At 33.2% G+C, this 21,499-nt stretch overlaps 2 protein-coding genes across 2 annotated transcripts in view; one reads left to right on the forward strand and one right to left on the reverse strand.

Moving 5' to 3' along the window:
- The window catches only part of LOC123548301 (E3 ubiquitin-protein ligase ariadne-1-like), a 366,173-nt gene that overhangs the window by 132,223 nt on the left and 212,451 nt on the right, over nucleotides 1–21,499 (reverse strand). The window lies entirely within an intron of this gene.
- Nucleotides 11,876–13,933, forward strand: LOC123549956 (dopamine receptor 2-like). The gene has a single exon (XM_045338398.2). The coding sequence runs from the start codon at nucleotides 12,318–12,320 to the stop codon at nucleotides 13,332–13,334; it is 1,017 nt and encodes a 338-aa protein (XP_045194333.2). The 5' UTR covers nucleotides 11,876–12,317; the 3' UTR covers nucleotides 13,335–13,933.

Below are 21,499 nucleotides of genomic sequence, written 5' to 3' on the forward strand. Positions count from 1 at the left end.
TTCCAAAGTTCCAGGACAATACATACATAATAATAAAAATGCAAAATGTAAGTACATTGTATAAAACTCACAATTTACTGACCTAATATGCATATATTCATGACCTTTACAGAAGGGAAATAAAAAAGAGAACGCAATTAAGTGCAGGAAGAAATAGGTACAAACAGAGCAACAAAATATTCATGTCAGCTGTTAAAAGTAACTTTCATAAAAGTTCTTTGATGAGGTTAATTCTATGCGACATACATGAATCCAGAATGAACGTTATCTAAATGATCAACTTGACCATCGGCCGGACCGCCTTAGCATCTATAGATCTACATAATCTAAACGGTCAGTGTGAATGGAGACAGGCAAATAAGGAATGGTTTATTATCAATTATTCATACACAATGTTCATGAAATATACACAATGTTCATGAGATGGAGCGAGCTGGATTCTATACAAACGGCGTTTAGTTGTTTTAATTCTAGTCTGGAACTATTTTGTCAATAAAAATATCGGCCTGTTTAGGTATGGCACTGGCTGGAGGTGTTGGACAACAATACTGTTGGCCATGGCTTGTAAATCGTACGAAAATATTTTATTTCGCACAATTTTATCAGCTGTTTGATCATCATACGTCTGGTTGATAATAGACATTCATGCTCATTCTGACACTGCTAAGTAGGACCAAAAAGTAGAATTCTAGTACATGCTTTGACATGTCGCGGGCCATATTTATGCAATTAAAGTCTAACGTAATTTTATTATGTCCTAAGTAGTTATAACCGTAAACATCGATTTCCCATAACATGACTGGAGCACTGTTGAATAATTAGCTCATCATTGGACAACATCCTTAAAACACTAGAACTTATACATCCATTTTGTTTACGTACAATACTCTCCGTACTTTTTGAACCACATGATGCACGCATATCTTTATTATCAATAAACGCGTATTATCTTTATTTTCAATGAAGAGTTAAGTACGTGTGTTTAGTAAGGAGTTTAATGACAAGTTCAGAGACACAGTTTATACTTCTTTTAGTTGGATTAATCAAATATGAATAATACAACAGAATCATTCCCGGAGTTGGAGCATTGTTTACACACTGTAGAGAACAAATTTAGAACAACACGTATTGTTGTTTATACAACCGTAGCACTGGCAACGTACTTTGGTAATACTTTGATTTTAATAAGTCTAAGGAAGTTTTCTGCTCTGTTGAAAGGAACTCCGTATATCTTGTTAGGAAATTTAGCTATCGCAGATTTACTTTTAGCAGTTGGACTTACCCTTAAAATCATAGGACATATTTTCGTATCCGTTGAAAGGTAATGCATATTTTTGTGTTGTAAAAACCTGCATTCTAGCAGTATCGTTAACAGCATCAGGAATATTGCTTATGTTTATATCACTAGACAGATTTTGTGCGATTGTGTTTCCTATGAAACATTTAGTGCGTTCAACAAAAAGCAGACGAAGAAGGATTAAACTTACTATTGTTTGGGTATTATCGTTTGCTGTGATTTGTATCCCGATAGTAATAAAATTCAGTTTATCACAGGAAAATAGTGCGTGTAAATCTTGTGACATGATACCTAGGGGAATTTCATTGGCGGCAGCTGTATTTATTCCAGTTCAATTTATTATCAACATAGCTTTGAGTTTAATTGTTATATGGAGATTAAAAACAAATACCATGTCCCAGCATAAATATAAAAATAGTATGATCAAATGTGGATTGTTGATTAGAGTTTATGTGGTATTTGCGATATGTTGGTCTCCCTACGTTGTGACGACATTGTTGATGGAGACAACAAATGAAAAACAAAAGTATATGGATGTCCGAGAGTATACCATAGTTCCAGGACTAATGAACTCTGCGATGAACTGGATAATTTATGGTTTATCTAACAAGAAACTTAGAGATTCCTTCAAGAACGTTTTACTTTGCCGAAACCAAAGGCAAGTTCACATCTCAAATTACATTCAGTCAAAGATTTCTGACAAAAAGGAATACAAAACTGCTACTTCTTGCGAAGTCAAACCTTGTGAAACATGTGAGACATCAGCTTGAACGTAATGATACCTCTCACATCAGTAAGCCATGCTTCTATTTTCAAATTTTACACCGATAGTAAATTCCATAAAACAAAGCTGTCAAAGTTTGATGAATATCATACATAATTCGTGACGTCTGCAGTATTTTCTAAAATTTTATCGAGTAGTAATATTTACTCCCACATTACAAGGTAACCAAACTGGTCAAGATGCCATGAAGACAAGCATACTGGTCTACGTATAAACGTTTGCAAACGTGACTTTACGCCCATTATTTTAAGTGCTTTTCATGGCACAATAGAAACTTAATGTTCACAGCCGTATGGATACATCTGTGGATGTCTCCATATTGTGTTGTTGGGCGAAATGTGGAGTTTCCACTTTTTCTATTCTACTGTGTAAACAAGATTTTCTGTATTGTGACCAAATGACCTAGTTTGAGATACAGTTTGACCAAATGTTAAGCTTAACCTAGATTTCTTCAAAACAAATATTTATGACGGCGAACTTCATTTGTCCTGAAACCCAAGAATAATGCTTGGTAATAGTTATACGGGTAGCATAAGTATGAATTGGAATTTTCTATTTCCAATGTTTTAAATGTTAAGCATGATGGTGTATTCAAATAGTCCACATTTTTTTTGCTCTGCGGAACCATTTTCCTTATTTTCTTTGCAATGCTTTGCTGAAATCACACGACAGATCTATGCCTGATATGTAGGTAGCATTTTCAAAATGAAATAGTAATTATTGTGACAGAATTTTTCATGTTTACTTAGATCATACACTATACCACTACAATCTGGAGTCTCGTTTTTAGGTGAGTTTGCAGTTTGCATGTTTGACTGAAAACATTTCTTGCATCAAACATGACCCCGACTTTTCTTTTGAGTTTTATTAAGCACAGGCAATATTCTTTAAGAAAATTTAAGTTACAGACATTTAAAATAGGTCCTGATGTGTGCTGCAGCCATTGGAAATATGTCAGTTTTATATAGAATAAAGAAGAAGAGCTATTAAGTGTGTTATAACCTCCAATTAATAGTTGGCGGACTGTGAATATTTAAGTCCACGAACCTATACGTTTTATTTGTCCATATGGTTGAAAACAGGTCAATTTATAGGCGTTAAATTCTACATTGTGGAACAACTTCTGTACGCGAAATGTTCATCAAAGCTGCGATTTTCCCATAAAAATACATTGTGAAAATTAATTAGATGACCAATATTTTCAAAGCTAAACTTCCGTTGAAGAACTCGAGACTAGGTTTCTGTTGTGTCAAAGACTGACTTGTGAAACACTGATTTGTAACTTATCTATGCTTTTCAACACATAATTCTTCATTCACTTGTTGTTAGTAAAATATCCTGCAGGTATCCAAACTCAATCAGCTGTGTATGCCGTGATGTTCTTGCAAAGTGTTTTTACAGTCCAGAAAATTACCGATGTTCTTGCAAGTGTAAAAATATCTCAGGAAGGTAAATGTCTAGCTGCAGTTCCGCTAAATATATACAGCGTTAACAGAAACCAATGATCTTACTATAAACTGCACGAAACAGTAGAATTTCTTCAGGAGTTAAAATGATAAATGTTTTTTTTATGATTTATACACCTGTTATATTGACAACGTAATTTGGAAATTTTCTAAACATTTAAAAAGAATTCCTTTAAAGTTATTTCTTCTAAAATTATGGACACGCTCAAGACAATAGGTTGTTGATCACGCTTCAAACTTTCAACGGAATCAAAACTGTACCATCATGTTATCTTACTCATTTTACAACTTTTGCCCATTTTGGAAATGAAAAATACACCACAACGTCAAGAATCTAGAAAGTAGAGAAAAACGTACCGAGAGCAGAAATTGACATTAAAGTTACGTCTTTGTCGTACTCTATTGAAAAGGAACGTTTATTCATATATGTGTAACCATTTTCGGTAAAATAATAAAATCTACACCTCTGCTTTCTTATAAATGGTATTAACTCGTTTTCTTAAACCACGAATTCCAAGTGTAGTTTTGTGACTTTTAAAATGCGGTATGGTAGTAATATGAATAAAATATTATCTTTGCTGGATTTGGTATAATATTTGAAATTTTGACATGATTTTAATTACGTATTGATCTAAATACGCTAAATTATAAAAAGTAGCATATATCTTATTTCAGATTTAAGATATTTTGAAATAGCAAATGGCAAGTTAGCTTTTTTCCAGTATGAATAAACGAGAGCTGAATAAAGAATCTGAGATCAGCATTATACATGAATGGTTTCGAATACTTGTGATTTCTAGAGAAATGTAATGCTTTCAATGATTTTATGCAAGTGTGTGTTAATAAAATGTTCATTATAGTGGTGTTCCAGTAGTTTTAATAATGTCAACATTTTAACATTTTCCTTTGTTTTTGATGCTTATTTACCAAATAAGTAAACTTGCAGTAATAGAACAACGGTCTCAATGTTTTATTTCAACAAATGGACCAACGACACACAAAGTCTCGCTTAATTACCATACACTGAAATGATATTTCCTATTTGTTTTTACTGATATAGATTGTCATTATGTACAATATCAGAAAAGTTCATTTGCTAAAGACTTAACATTTACATTACATTTGATTATTCTTAAGCTTTGCTTAAGACACTGTTTAATGTACGATAACTATGAATTGCAAATATGACAAACAACAAGTGCTTAATGAATTCTAATGATTTTCTAGAGGAAAAGGTTAGCGGGTTCCCGTTTGTGTGTCAATATTTCTGTTTATTATCTGCGATAATGACAGATGGAAGGGTTGGTTGTATAAAAAAAAGAATCTCGATATTTAGCTGAATATTGTAATTCTTGAGTTTTGTCACAAAAGAAGGAAATGTATATATCACATTATTGTTTGTTAATTATATTGAAGGTTCCTTTGTAATTTAACCTTAATATTAAGTCAAAAGGACAAGGAATAACCTTAAGGTGAGCTAATTTTCAAATAAAACTGTATGGTTAAAACTTATTTTGTACAGCATTTTGATATAATATAATTCTCTGCTTCATTGTCACAGAATTTTGATGTGTACCTACAGACTTTGCTAAAGGCAAACAAATAAGAGAAAGCAACAAAAAGCCAAACGAATTTGATCAGAAGACAAATATTTAAGCAGCTCAGTCGAAATGTACTTTTAGAACTGTCTATCATAGTTTCTCGCCTGTTCCGCCTGACACTACCAAAATTTATGTACCCCGTTTATAAATAGGATACTAAATGAGTTTCTTTTCATATTGAATGTATTAAACGAGTTGAATGAAATTATAAAATGCGAGGCTCTGTCGAGCACTTTTGAACGTGTACATGTGTATGAAAAGAGTGCTTTATAAATGTGATAAAATAATAATAAATAAACAAAATCAGTTTCGTATCTAAAATATAATGCCTGACCAAAAGTTATGCTAGTTAAAACCTATACTAAATGACAGTGTTCTTGTTTAAATCGTCTGAGCTCAATTTTATGGGTATCTTCTGACATTTTAACAATGTGATAAGGTAAACGCTATGTACACCATAATGGTCTACAATTGCGCTAGAATTTAAATGTCTACTTCCGATATATTCCGCGCTACAATAAATAGTTCCATTTCTTGAACATCGCGGATGAATTGCAGATGATAAAGAATAGCTATTTGCTTGCCACACACATTGACTATTTAGATTATGTAAGATCTATGGATGGTAAGGTTGTACAGCCAATGTGTTCACTGTTTCTATTTCGTATTTAGTCCATGAGCCAGACCCAGAAATTTTGGCTAGCGGTACCATCCGAGAGGATTAAAGCTCAATGCTATTTTTGGATAGGTAAACATCTGACAATTCAGAAACTATGTGATAGCATTGCAGTGGTGGTAGCTTTTTGTGCGTTATTAGCCATGTAGTAACACCACCGCAAAATAGACTTTCATCAAACTTCCGTTATACATAAGTAGACTTTCTATTTCAAACTAATGGTTCTCTCTTATTTTGGAATATATTTACTTGGAAATTGATAGACAAACAGCTCAGTTTATGTATTTTATGTATTTAATAGAACTGTTATTAAAATATTGCCTCTTTAGCGTTTAGTGATTGCAATTACAGACAAACATAGACCAGTGCTTAAACATAATTAAAGAACACAAATATTGTTTCATAATATGCAGTTAGAAAGGTATTTTGCTCATTCTTGAACTAATATGACATGTTTAAATACATAGAGTATAAGGTAGTAGAATTCTACATATCACAAAACCAAGTTGTCTGCCATTGGCTGTTTGGGGCGCTTGTAATTTACGGCATATTAATATGCGTTACCTATTTGTTTGAAATTAATTAATACTTCTATACATGATATGGACTAGAAAAGTATGATTTAATAGTTAAATCAAAGCAATTTCTAGTTTTGATATGTTACATTAACAATTAGACCAGTTATTTGCAGACCAATAGTTTTAATATCAAAGCCACCTTGTTGTTATTGTAATTTACGAGGCAATACACGTGTAGACGAAAAACACAAAATATGTTGTTTAAACATGATGTTTTACTATCTGATCTGTCTAAAAGGTGCATATTCATGCCTACTTCTGTATCAATGTTCTTATGCTTAAACAGTAAACATTTTTATGCTGAATAATAGCAAATGGTACTTTTATACAGTAAAATACGTTACCATAAATTCAAGATTTTCATAATATTTCATATAAACATGTTAAAGTAAAGAAGATATAAAAAGAAATATTTTAACTATTCAATAAAATCATTCTTCGGTTAGATATCAAATGCCATGCTAATTAATTGAATGTAAAAGTGTAATTTACGTTACAATATGTTACCTTAATCGGTAATATGCTGCCGTTATTACTTTCAGTCATTATCTTTCTATATCATGTCATGGTTATAATTTGTTTTCAATTAACCACATTTTCTATGTATTCAACATACTAGAACATTCTTAGTTATGACTCTCTTCATCACTGCCTGAATCTTATAAGATATCGTCAATATTTGTACGCGAATAATCTTTATCAGTTTCACTGGTTTCGTTTAAGTCAACAAGTTCATCAGGAACGATCTTTTTGTCACTCAAGTTGTTCACTAACTGTTGTTCGTCATCAAAGTCCCAGCAATTTTAACATCACAAGGAAGATAAAGGCTATTCTCATGGGCATGTAGTCAAATATACACCTTTAAGAAAAGATCAAGGTTGTTTGATTTTGATATGAATAAGAGTTAAACTACAAAATTATTAATTTAATGTAGAAAAACATGAAGAGATTGTATCAAATTTGAGTATATTATGATAAAGTTTTCCTATTATTTTTACAATAGCTACGCAGATATGTATATTAAAAAATTTGTACATTAATATAAATAAATGAATAAGTAACTGATAGTTGACTGGACTGATATGGTGGCATCAGGGTCATGTCTATGCCGTCAGAACTATTAAGGACACCGTCTTGGTTGCCATTCTTGTTGACAAACATTTCGTATCTAACCTTGTTGATGTTCCGATATTTTGGGCGACCATTATACTGCAAATATAAATGACCCTCCGTCTCCAAAACATCGTCGGAGCACACATGTTGACGTCCCAACGTTGTCTGAACATAACTGAGTTTTGTTGTCATTATTACTCATGAAATATTTCCAATTCTGCGGATGTTTTGGTATTTTTGACCAGAAAACAGAAGTGTTGGTGCAGTTCCATGTCGTTTTCTTTCGACAGACTAGATTCTTTTGGAAAAGTATGTATCTGCAATGAAATCTACTATCAAAGCATCGCCATCAATGATGTAAGATACGTTTTCAATAGAATGGTATGGTGGCATATTTCTGCATTCACTTAAGCAGATAGTTTTAGGAACAGTTTACGTGAAAATTTAAAACCTTTTCACGAAAAGAATCTCTTATTCTAAGTGGAAAACATTCACGATAGTGCGAACTACTGCATACGATAACAGATGCCGAATTAACAGAAATAATAAAGGGAGTTAAAAATACGTTGATTTTGTAACCCATAATAATGTTATAATTAAATATCTGTATGTTTTAGACACTCTTAGGGGTGGTGGTTTGGGATTGAGGTTGATATAACACGATTCATTCCGTAGAGGGCACTATTGGGTTATCTTTATGCAGTTCTGTTCACTATTTTGACACAGTGTCTCGTTAACAAGATAATATTTTCACGAAAACTTTCTCCTACTTTCACGAAAGTTTGTTCAATTTTTTCCGCGAAAAGTATTGTTGTTTTTTTTTCGGGAAATTTTATAAAATGTTCATGAAAACTTTATGATTCTCGTATGCAGTAGAATGCCACCATAGAATGGCTTGTTGCAGCTCCGTACTTCCTTCAACGTAGTTTGGCTTTGTCGGTCTTTGTTGGCATTCCGTAGGATGTTGCAAATGACACAGGAAATTCTATGACTACATCATGCGTGTTCAACAATTAATATCACGAATAGTCCAAAACACATTTCTTTCAGCCCTTATCTAAGCCATTCTATTCTGCGAGCTGGTCACTTTCTTTGATCTTTTAAAGTAAAGGCCGCTATTGCCAATTTCTGCTTTGAATAAATACATGCATTTTTCTACATCTGTCCCGCATAATCGGATTTGATCTGCGCAGGTTCCACTTCTTTGTGTGTGTATTTGTCTTCTGAAGTCATGTCTGTTTTCTGTTGTGTAGCTTCAACATATTTAGCTCGCATGTGCTGTGTCAAACAACACCTGTAGTATGAAGAATATTGTCTGTTGAAGCTTCTAATGCTTCCCTTTTTCTTGGCATGAAGGTTGATAGTCTGTTCTATAGTAATTTACACATTCTGTGATGCTGTTGCGGCTTATCTAGACACACTGAAGCCACGAACCCTCAAAAGCTTTTCTGCACAAGGGTGGGTTACTTCAAGATTCATCATTAGGAGCAGATAGAGGAGCGGTGGTCTATTGGATAAGGTGCCGGCTCAATCCAGGAATCGTAGGTTCGAGAGCCCCACTGGGGTCACAACCATGTCTTTTCTAATGACACCAGTACTGGTTTTCCAGGAAGCGGACTCGAGAGTGATACCAACAGGCTAGAAGCATCACAATCGAGCTAAAACAAATTAGTATAAACTAACGGATAAGTAAGTAGATACATTGCATCGTTCATATGATTGGATGCAAATAATAGTGGGCACAACTTGTGCCAGACTCCTGTTTGCACATCTAGGTCGTTGACATTTGTGACGTGTATTAATGCCAGTATATCATGAATAATTTCAATAAAGTATATACAGAAGTGTGCCCTTTTCCGTGATGTCTCTCTCTGACACTTTTGAAGTGTTGGTACTTTTGAAAGTACTCTTTGAACGCTTTTTGACTTTCAACAGATTTTCAAGGCTTGAATTGTCAGCAAGTTCCTTTACTTGTTTACGTAAACATCGGTTGAAGGTCAAATAATTAAGGTTGAATATATGTGTCATCTGTTAATAAGTAAATGTCAGGAGATTTCTAACATTTAAACTAAGAATGATTCTATCCCTATGAAGCCATGGTGTTCCAATGAGTATCTATTTGGTTTCTACTTGTTTAAGGCCCATTTCTAAAATGTATTTCAGTATATATACATGTATAATTATGTTCTTGAACATTTATAATTGATTTGTAACACATATTATTGTCACGTAAAATTCGCACAACTATTGAAATGAGATGGTGATTCACTGTATTCTAGTAAATATCTAGTTCAACAACACAAATTATGTATAGTTATTACAAAATGTTATATTTTTTCCCGATCTGTGCAGGGCTTTTTCTTCACTTCAGAAATTTCATTTTTGTACATTTTGGTAACATAAAACTTATATGGAGATTACATCATGGAAAAGTTCATACCACTGCAGATAATAGTTATAAGAAACACTATTAAGTCTGTACTTTCAATTATATTGAAGAATCATAAACATCTTGGTCATTGGGTTATTAGTACAAGTAAAATATCTATAATGTTGGAATAAAATCACTGTTACGTAAATTACACTAATTAAGATGTTAACGGGTACGTGAAAGATATATTGTTTTAAAGCACATTCAATTCATTGTTATACATGTATAAGGTTGTTAATAAACTACAGACTGCACTTTTTCTTAATCTTTGTGTAGCACTATTTCATTGTTTTAAATGGTTTTAGGAAACATATTAAATGTCACGTAAGTTACAAAAGCCCTAACGTTTAAACGGCATTCTTGTAGGAATAAAAAGCATTCGGTATGTACTTTCCGAAAGTCATAATATTGAATATTCCTTGATTCCTTAGGGATGGCATGGGGAAATGGTGCCTCAAGGTCTAACATCTATCGGAAGAAAATCTAATTATGAGCTAATTCTGCTTATTAGTTGTCCATGGTATTAAGATGTTCTTCATAATCATTATTTTAATTAAAATTTATTCAAAGAAGCAAACCCAAAAATGTCGAAAATTAAGGAAATATTTTGTTTGTTTTTAAATACATCAATTATTCAAACTGAAAAGCATATGTTCCATAATTCGTATGTCTGCATTGGATATATTTTAGCTCACCTGAACTTGTATCTAAGTGTAGGCATATATCAAGATGATATCACACCAAAAGCTACCATCGATACATTGCTATCAGATATCATCTTACTCCAGGGTTGTATGCCTTTCCAAAAATCACTATAAGAATTAATCCCCCCAGATGGTACCAATCAACCCTACGACTCATGTACTAATTTGTAATATGTCGTTTGCCATTGGTTTTAAAGACAATGTTTATCGCAACATCAAATGACAAACGAAAGAATATGTCTGTTCGTGAATATACCGTGGTACCAGTACTTATGAATTCTGCAATGAACTGATCGTTTATGGCTTGTCAAACAGAAAATTAAGACATACCTTCAAGCATGTTTTACTGTAAATTTTGTGCAGCAGTCTACATTCAAGCAAGAAGTTTATAGAAACAACAAGCAGACATGAAAAGCAACTCGTCAGGTTCTGCATGTTAGATATTTGCCTGATATGCATTTTACTGCATTGTTTTGGGGTAAAACATTGTTCATATACTTACAGAAAAACAGACAAATATCAAACAGGGAATGCCACGTATCAAACACGCAGCCTCCCCAAAACACCACTCCCGTACACCACAAACATACACACAAACACACGCACACATACACGCGCACACACACAAAGCCTACACATTAGGACAAAACGAACAAACAAAGGAACACAGTGGGGCACCGCCTTGGAACGGAGTTTGACTTTGCCTCATTCGTCGTTTAGTAAATACGCACACATATGTCATATCTCTGCACTCGTTTTGATTGAATGGTTAATGTAAATTTAAGAGATACAACATATGGAGTTGTGATCAGGTTTGTGAAGCTCTAAGGTTTCTATTAGATAACATATTTATCAAATTTGGCAATAAAACTTACAGACAAGTAATTGGTATCCCAAAGGGGACTAACTGCGCCCCACTCATTGCTGATTTATTCTTATACTGTTACGAGACTTCATGCTTAGTATATCCATTGAGACACAATTTGAAATTATTAAAGCTTTTAATAAACCTCGAGGTATCTTGATGATATTTTAAATATGGACAACCTATATTTTTCAGAAATGGTGAAACACATTTACCAAAAAGAATTAGTTTAACAAGGCTAATATACTTCAGATTTGAAGCGTCATTTTTGGACTTAAATTCAACAATTGTGAATAATAATCTAGAAACGAAAATATATGATGAAAGAGACGATGCTACCATATGCTTAGGAAACTTGTTCATGTTCGTCAGATATGTCTGTGTGATGGTTATATGCAGAAAATTGCTGACCAATAGTAAGATAAGCTTGTCAAAGCCCCAAGTGTCTGTGTGTTCGGTCAGTCGAAACGCTTAACTTGAAATTGAAGTCTAACATATTTTGGCCATTTGGGATTATCCAATAGTTATAATTATGAACATCGATTTTCGATAGCAGTTTAAATATTGCGACTGACGTGCTATTGAACAAATAGTTTCAAGTCAATTTCTGGTCTGGTCAAACTTCTGCAGGTATTGGAATAAATGCATCGGCTATGTTTACGAAACAATTGACACTGTATTACCGCACGATACATGTTTCTCTGTATTTTTTATCGGAGAGCAATGTGTGTTTAGGAAGGACTTTAATGACGTATATAGTGAGATAGCTCATTCTTCTTATAAAATATATGTGGATAAAAATATGAATAACACAACAGAATCATTTCTAGAACAGGAGCTTTGTTCACAAATCGTATCGAACAAAATTAGAACAACACGTATTGTTGTTTATACAATTGTTGCATGTGCAACGTACTTTGGGAATATTTTGATTCTGATTAGTCTTAGGAAGTTTTCTAAACAACTGAAGGGCACTCCTTACATCTTGATAGGAAATTTAGCTGTCGCAGATTTACTTTTAGCGATTGGACTTACCCTTCAAATCATAGGATATATTTTCAAATCTCTGATGGGTAATGCATATTTTTGTGTTGTAAAAACCTGCATTCTAGCAATATCGTTAACAGCATCAGGTGTATTGCTTATGTTTATATCATTAGACAGATTTTGTGCGATTGTGTTTCCTATGAAGCATTTGGTCCTTTCAACAAAATGCAGACGAAGAAGGATTAGACTTACGATAATTTGGGTGCTGTCTTTGGCTGTAATTTGTATCCCGGTAATTACAAACTCCAATTTATCACCTGGAAAAAGCACGTGTAATTCTTGTGACATGATCTCTAAGAGAATATCACTGGCGTTAGCTGTATTTATACCAGTTCAATTCATTATCAACGTGATCATGTGTTTAATTGTTATATGGAGATTAAAAACAAATACCATGTCCAAGCGTAAATATAAAAAAAGTATGATCAAATGTGGATTATTGATTAGAGTTTATGTGGCATTTGCGATATGTTGGTCTCCCTATGTTGTGACGACATTTTTGATAGAGACAACAAATGAAAAACAAAAGTATCTGATTGTCCGTCAATATACAGCAATTCTAGGTCTAATGAATTCTGCGATGAACTGGATAATTTATGGTTTATCGAACATGAAACTTCGAGATTCTTTCAAGAACGTTTTATTTTGTCGACACCAAAGGCAGCTTCACTTTTCAAATTATATTCAGGCAAAATCTTCTGACAAAAGAGAATACAAAACTACTACTTCCGGCGAAGTTCAGCCTTGTGAAACATGTGAGACGTTAGCTTAAACAAAATATTAATTTGACATAATGAAAAATGGATATACGATATATTGAATACTACTGGCTTGTTGTAATGTCAGTAAGATATATTCTAATATGCTTGTCTCTGTTAAAACACGCTTACGCTAGAATGACGTCACGTTAACGTGCGGTAACGTCAAAGTTTTTGTTGCGACCAAAAAAAGAGCGCTACAATATTTCATCTACTGTTTTAGATTAAAGGCATATTAGAATTGAAATAATAATAATAATTTGTGCGGTAAATACGTCGTACAAATAATTTCACTTGGGTTTCGCCCTCGTGAAATTATTACGCCCCACGTATAACCGCCCATCATGCATAAATAGTGTTAAAGCATAAATTATTTCTATAAATTATTTCTTAAATAACACACAGTTTTCAGCCTTCTTTGTTTAATCAGAAAGAAATCGGGTCGTGTTAGAATCTGATTTATAGTAAGAAGTCCTAATACATCATGTTTTTTCCAGTATTTTACAGAATGATAATCAGCAATTGCAGCCACCATCGGTGTTTTGAGCGCTTTAGTGTAGAGGAGGATCGAACAGTGTCTAGTTAACGTAAATGAATATGTGGGTGGCAGTAGTGGGTTAAGATACTCTAGTGGATAACACTTGCGAGAAAATAAATGAATACGTGATATTTAAGGAAATATTTCAAGATAAATAAGGCAGAAATATGCCACCATAAAATAACATCATTGTGCTCTCATTTTGATCAGATTTTGATCTGATGTAAAACAATGTACTGTTTTCTGCAACAGTATTGCATATTATAACACTTTTCTATGCTTAAGCTTTTATGAACTGGACAAAAATAGCTAATTTGACATTTTTAGTTTTGCTAATGCCTTAAAACTTGCTTGGAGGTTTTTCGAAAATATAGTATTTATTTTACTTTTTTGTTATTCTATATTAAATTTAATGTCTTATGTACAAATAAAATTTTATAATCTGTACAACGCAATGTTGTTCGAATAGTTTAATTACCCAACAGTGTTACATTTCACATCCATGTTGCTATATTTGATTAGCAAAAATAGCAAACAATTCTTAATGTTTAATTTCAGCATGCAATGGACTGATGTAACAAATCCCGCCACGTTATTTTGAAATTATGATTAGACAATTTACTTCCTGTTTCAATTTCTGAAATCAATCGTCATTGTTGCAGTATCAGGAAATTTCATAGGCTATAGAACTAGTATTTAAAGAGATATTCGGTTGTGCTTTAGAATTAAATTAGTTTTGTGAACTAGTCTCTGTTCAATGTACATTATCTATATATTGCAACTGCTGAACATACATGACAAAGAGTAAGTGTAAATGGATTCCATTTGTTTTCTGGAAGAAAATGATTAATGTGAGCAGTTTCATGGTTGTGTGCCAATAATTGCATTTTGTGTCTGCGACAACGACATATTTAAGAATAGCCTGGTTTTCCAAAATTATATTTCAATAACTAGCTGAACATTGTTATAATTGGTTCCGGTATTGCAGGTTTGCCCAACTTAGGACTGCTTAGATATCAGCCACTAAACGCAGAGGATGACACCCTCAGATACTTCGACTTAAGTCTTTAAAATTTAGTTAAATTCATTATGAAAAATCCAGCACTTTGACAGACATCATTCACAGAACTGAAGTGAGATGGTATAATATGATGTCTTTTTTTTTTTTACATAATATTACTACATATTAATATTATTTTCAGTGACAAAGGTTGTTTACTCGTCTTGTCACTTTTCGTCACAAAGTTAGTTCGAACTGTTTTGGGGTTGTATAATTGTTTAACGTGATTAAGCTTACCGTTTGAGCAGGTATGTAACCACTCGTGTCGTATATACTGTCCCTAAGGCCGTCTCAAAAGTCGGAAAGTCTCCATATGGAATTCACTTTAGTTCATCAAAAACAAACAGAGATGTGTCTTCTAATCGGCAGGGCAGTCATATTAGGTTGAGTGAAAGAATTTTAACGCGTCAAAACATTCCGATTTATTCTAAGCATTTGTTGTTTGGATATCGGGCAACACATTTATCTTCACTTTGCTTCATCGTATTCTTTTGAGAAATAGAAGGTTTTCGTTACAGACAGTTTCATTTCATAATTCAACATTTCAGAAGGAATGCACAACAGAAGTGATATACCATATTACCTAGAATGATTCAAACGTTAAAAAAATGACAAAAATCCAAATTGTATTAAAAAATTTTGATAACATTCGATTATGACTGTTTTTGTTATACATGCGTTTGTCAATACAATTGAGATTCTTTTTTGTAGGGACTTTCTGTCCAAATCATAGTATACTTTTACAGCGTGTTGAATTTCAATACGTGTCAAAAGAAAATTACGTGTCAAAAGAAAATTACGTGAAGCGGGCCAACATTGATCTATTCTAAGTTCTTATCTATTAACCCTTAGCCTGCTGGCGGCAAGTGATTCTGCCTTTGCGACCAGTGCAAGATCAGTGCAGTCTGTTCATGATCTGCATTGTTCGCTATTCAGTTAGTAAATTTTCAGTGAACACCCCTTCGAATAATAAATAGTGTTGCCCAAATTGAATGATGGACCAGTCCATTTAAAAAAGATATAGCAGGCCAAGAGTTAATCAAAGCGATATTTACGCATTATCTCCTTTGAATTTGTGTGTTTTGTTCGTCCGCCATCTTGGTCGGTCTGTGCCGACTCCCAAAAAGGACACGCCGGATCTCGTTCATGACAATGATACATTGTAACTAAAATTTGAAAATATTTCTATACCATTTTAGATTTTTTCATATGTGTTTTGTGTTTTTTCTACCTGCACATAGTCAATTGCATTCATACATGTATAAGTATTTTGCTACAATGTTGCTATATCTTCTTTCAAGATGTGAGCGACTGCTCTTATGATAGCATAACCTGCCTTTTATTTCCACTTATGAAAAAAAAAACCTTTATTTTGTTTGACGTATAAAAACATGAAACAAGAATGCTAGTAAATGCCTATGGATATATGTGCCAGCGATTCATACGAAAGTGTAAGTAAGCTGTATAGGTATGGCTTTATGTAGCCTGCAGAATCAGTTGCATTCTACTTTCGTTTTTCTACTGTTGCAATATTCAATTAGATGCTCGATGAATGCAATTAACACTAATTACGAAAACAAAAACCTTTAATTTGACATAAAATTAGTATGATGCTTCTGACAAATTGCCACTATTATACGAAAGTGCTTCCAGGCTAGGCTTTATGCGAATGACAATGCAATATCGTTTATATGTTGTTTCGGCTTTGTTTGTTTGACATATAGTTTAGTGCTGAACAAAACAAAACAAAAACAAAAAGGCCAATCAATTTCATTGACAAATTTTCACTGCTGCAAAATATTTCCCTTAGTTTCTAACGATATGTGCTCCGTTCTGTTTTGTTTTCATGATATATAGCACCATCGCATCTCTTTTTAACGGTTTTAATGTCATGACAATGATGTATAACGTGTCAAAATGACCTAGAATTTGACTAACTGATTGCAAATGCATTAGATTTCAGATGCTGCATTTATAGTAATAAACTGAACGATCATTTTTATTTCCTGCAGTTATGAGTGAAAACGCGAAAAGCCTTAAATATCTGAAAACATAAAGTAGATCTAAAAGTGACACACTTTTGTACAAATGTAAGTATATAAAAAAATAAGATTCATTAAACAGATACGGACTCCCGTATGAAAATACACAAAAGATGCAATGATATATTCATTTTTGAGTTAGCATCTATTTCAGTTCACTTCTTTCATAATATTGCAGTACTGGCACTCGTTGCTTGTCAACAAATGAGCCGTGCCATGAGAAAACCAACAAAGTGGCTTTGCGCAGTCTGGTCAGGATCTATGTTGTTCGCTTTCAAAGCATATTGTAATTAAAGAAACCGGATGCGCAGGCTGGTCTGGGTCCATGCAGGTTGCAAAGCCACTATGTTGGTTTTCTCATGGCGCGGCTCAAATATCTTTGTGTTGGGTTTAGATTCACATTGTCTAAGTTTAGGTCATATTGTGACTTTTCCACTTTTTGAAGACCCCGGGTGCAACTCTGAGCATTATTTCGTCAAGTGCGGCAGCTGAGTAGAACCAAGGACCTCCTGTAAGAAAACTGGACGGATTCCTCACATGAGGAATTCTATACACCAAAACGAGGTTTCGAACCCACATCAGAGATAGGCAAGTGATTTGAAGTCAGTGGCCATAACCACTCGGTCACTAGACGCCTGTAACAAATATCTGAAGTATTTCATATCAACCAGACGTGGAAGACAAAAATCGTTAAATACTGATTAGTTAAGAATCATGTTAGCCCCAGAGATCATATTCACAATAAAGTTGTTTTCAACAGTAATTTAATAGTCATATGCACTTAGCAAATCAATCCCGTGAGCATTGCTTTAAAGATATTAATACGTGGGTTAGTCTATACGTTGGTGGGTGAGTGAGTGTATTACCATTAAAGCGACTATCACACGTTTAGGCAATTTATTTTATTCTTCTGAAATCCATAAAATTTGAGAACTGTGAAAATGACAGGTGTACAAACTTACGTATGATTTTTGCAAGATATCCCAATAAATGATGAAAAAATATTGTACAGAAAGGAGTAAACCGTTGCAACGTTTTCGAAATAATGGAGAAAATCAACATTCTTTTTGGCTTTTACCAATATTTAATACTTATTTTCACTCACTATCATTTCTAAGTGTCATATAGACATTCTATGTCACATTTGGTGGAAATGAGCACATTGAAAAAGTTCGACCCAACTGTGAGCAAAAACTTTTCAGCTCTATCGTTTTAATTGAAATTAATTAACACTTTGCTTTTACTTTCGTAATTATTGTCAGTGTTGTCAGTGGCATATGCAACAAACATTTTAACTAATAAGCCAGATTTGATCCAACTTTTTCTATTATTTCTGCTTGGACATGTTTTTTTTTGTTTGTTTGTTTGTTTGTTGTTTTTTGTTGTTTTTTTTTTTTCGTTTTTTTTTTCAAACCTCTATATAACAATTAATACATGACTACATTGATCATAAATATAATGAATTGTAGAGGTGTAAATAAAGCTATTATAAGTGATATTCCTTCAATAGGTATCATGTCTCACGATTTACATGCGCCATTTTCTATTGACAAACATGATGGTATTACTATAGGGAAACAAATCGCCTCTAGCGACAACGCCCAAACAAGCACCAGTTCTATTCCTGTTCGTCTGCTTTTTGTAGAATGAGCTTAATGTTTCATAGGAAACACAAAATACTGACATATACATATCCCTCATGTTGTTACTGATACACCCAAATATAAAAATGAGCCGCACCATAAAAAAATCCAAGATAGTGCATTTGCGACCAGCATAGATTCAGACCAGCCTGCGCATCCGTGCGGTCGGGTCAGGATCCATTCAGTTCGCTTTCAAAGCCTATTGCAATTAGAGAAACCGTTAGCGAACAGTATGGATTTGGTCTGGATCCATGCTGGTCGCAAATGCACTATGTTGGTTTTCTCATGGTGAGGATCAAATTAGCATTTACGGGTGTGAGAATTTCATTATTTGAATTGCAAATCCAACCTGTAAAGAGTACCCTTCAAATGTCGAAATCTTCATAAAAATCAAAGTATCACCGAACTACGTTGCTACTGCTTATGTTACAGTTGTATATAAACAACAACATGTGATGTTCTAAATTTGTACCTTTCAGCATATAGACAAGTTTCCAATTGCTGAAGGAATGTTACCCAGGTTCATTTATTATATCAATAAATATTATTAGAAAATATCTGTATCATTGCATCAGTCATTTAAGTCGTTATATAGTACAGCAAACAACTCCCTCGTCACATTCAACATTTCTCTATGTTCTGCCTTTTTATCATGAGTAAGGAAAAATATTTCAGGAACGGAATTTGGTGAATAAAAGATGAGGCCTCAATATCAGCGGGATTGTATCCTGACAATTAATGGATGCAGAACTATTTATTCATCAGCAATTACATCGTATTGTTTAGAATGTTATCGAATCAATATTTCTACAGTGTTATAAAAATTATATGGAAAATTACCAAAAAAATACGTCACTTCCACTTATTTCAGTTGTATGCATAAAATTGACCTAAGAAATTTCTTACACTACAATTGCAATGCAAAATACGATATAAAACGTTTAAGGTATTGCATGAAATTTAACATTACCTCTCTCTGATTCCAAAGTCGGTTATTTCTAAAGGTTACAAGCAACATTTTGGTGATAAGATTGCCCAAGAACGATTTAATTTAAACAGATCAGAACAGAATTATACAGTATATTAAATTATGTCCCAGAAAACACCGACCAAAATATCCTTGTAAACCACCAATACATACAATATTACTGATACTGATAAAATATTACCCCACCAGACAACACGACTAAGACAGGACAACAAAACAAAACCGTTTGTATGAATTTTTCAGGGGGTAACGGAATGATGAACGTACTGAAAGCGATCTTTCACCAGACATGATATCTAATTAATACATAAATTCTAGCGTACTATTTGCTTTTTAAAAAAAATATCAGTGTATTTCTGGACAGGAATATGCAATTTTGAAGATGCCTCCACGTCACAAATCTTTCGAAACGTTGAAGCAATCGATGATTCCACCGATAACTAGTGTTTTCCCTAGTATAGGTTGCAATACAGATCTCCTCAAACATACGGAAACTGACTAAACTTTTCACAATGAGACACCTATCGCAAGCTGGATTTAATGTTTGCTAGGCTATCATATTAATTGTAGAATATTTAAAACTTTGTAAGCCATTAAAAACAAGGCTTGCATTTACTTATGCAAAATTAAATACTCAAACACGTGACAAATTATGTGATTATTTTGTATATATAACAGATGAACAAAAGCAGATCGGACTGATGGGCATTTTGTTACATATGATTGACAAGTAACATACAGGTTCAAACTCTTTTCTGACCTAAACTTTGATATCGACTTATCCAGATATATTGTATATCATATTGTATGAACATTTTACTAATAAAGCGAAGCCACTATGAAATCCCTTTAACCGTTTCAAAATGGAGTATTTATTCTAACAGGATATTACGCCAATTGTTTGAATTAATTTGGAAATGGCTGAAATTTAGTGGTGTACTTTACGTTCGTCAGACTGAATTTTTTTTCACCGATGAACAATGTAATCAGTGTAGATACAACTACATTCGTTTATCCATCACAAACATAACATCTTTAAAATTGTTAATTGCGACATTCTTTCTTTGTAAGTGGATTAGTTTTATGCGGATAGGTGTTTATCAGGTGATTGTTTTCAACAACAAAGAAAATTATTGGAGAAACAACAAGGACTACAATTTTGGGGGATTCTTTGAATAAATTTACCTACAACTTGCAATGCATGCTGTCTTCAGAGATATAGAAGACGAATACCATTTCATCATAGTGTGCCCATTGTATGAGAATATAAGAAAAACATATTTAAAATCATATTATTACAGAAGGCCAAATGTTATGAAATTTATTTAACTTCTCAATAGTGATAAACAAGTTATTATTAAAAATTTGTCTAAATTCATTTATCATGCATTTATACTGTGAACATCTTTATTGTAAACAATGGTATACTTTTAGCTCTGCGTATCCAAATGATACTTCCATGTACAGTTGTTAAATGTATAAGACTCATCCTCCATAACAATCTATGTTACATGTAAATTCAATTATTTCATTCAAAAATGCTTACGCTTTTTGATATTTGTATCAAATCACATGACAATATTTTGATGTATGTGTATATATTGTATTCATGACAAAAAACTGTACAGTTTACGTCAGTAAAATATTCTCTGTCTGTCTGTCTGTCTGTCTTTCTTTCTTTCAATTTAATAGCAAAGCAGAAGGTTCAATAGTGTTGAGATTAATCTCAGATGGTGGAACAAACATTGTACTTGATTGATATAATGTGATATAGGGCTATGGTATGTAACTACCTGGCATGATCCAGGATGAAACAACATTTTAATTATATGCAAATACAAAAAAAAGGGGAGTGAGGGGTAGATAAAAGGGAGGTGTGTCGGGGAAGTGGAAAAAACAACGATGAAT

Source organism: Mercenaria mercenaria, chromosome 6 (assembly GCF_021730395.1).
Source record: "Mercenaria mercenaria strain notata chromosome 6, MADL_Memer_1, whole genome shotgun sequence".
In the NCBI taxonomy this organism is placed as follows: Eukaryota; Metazoa; Mollusca; class Bivalvia; order Venerida; family Veneridae; genus Mercenaria; species Mercenaria mercenaria.

Coding starts and splice junctions, on each gene's coding strand:
- LOC123549956 (XM_045338398.2), top strand. CDS start 12,318: ATGAATAACACAACAGAATCATTTCTAGAACAGGAGCTTTGTTCACAA.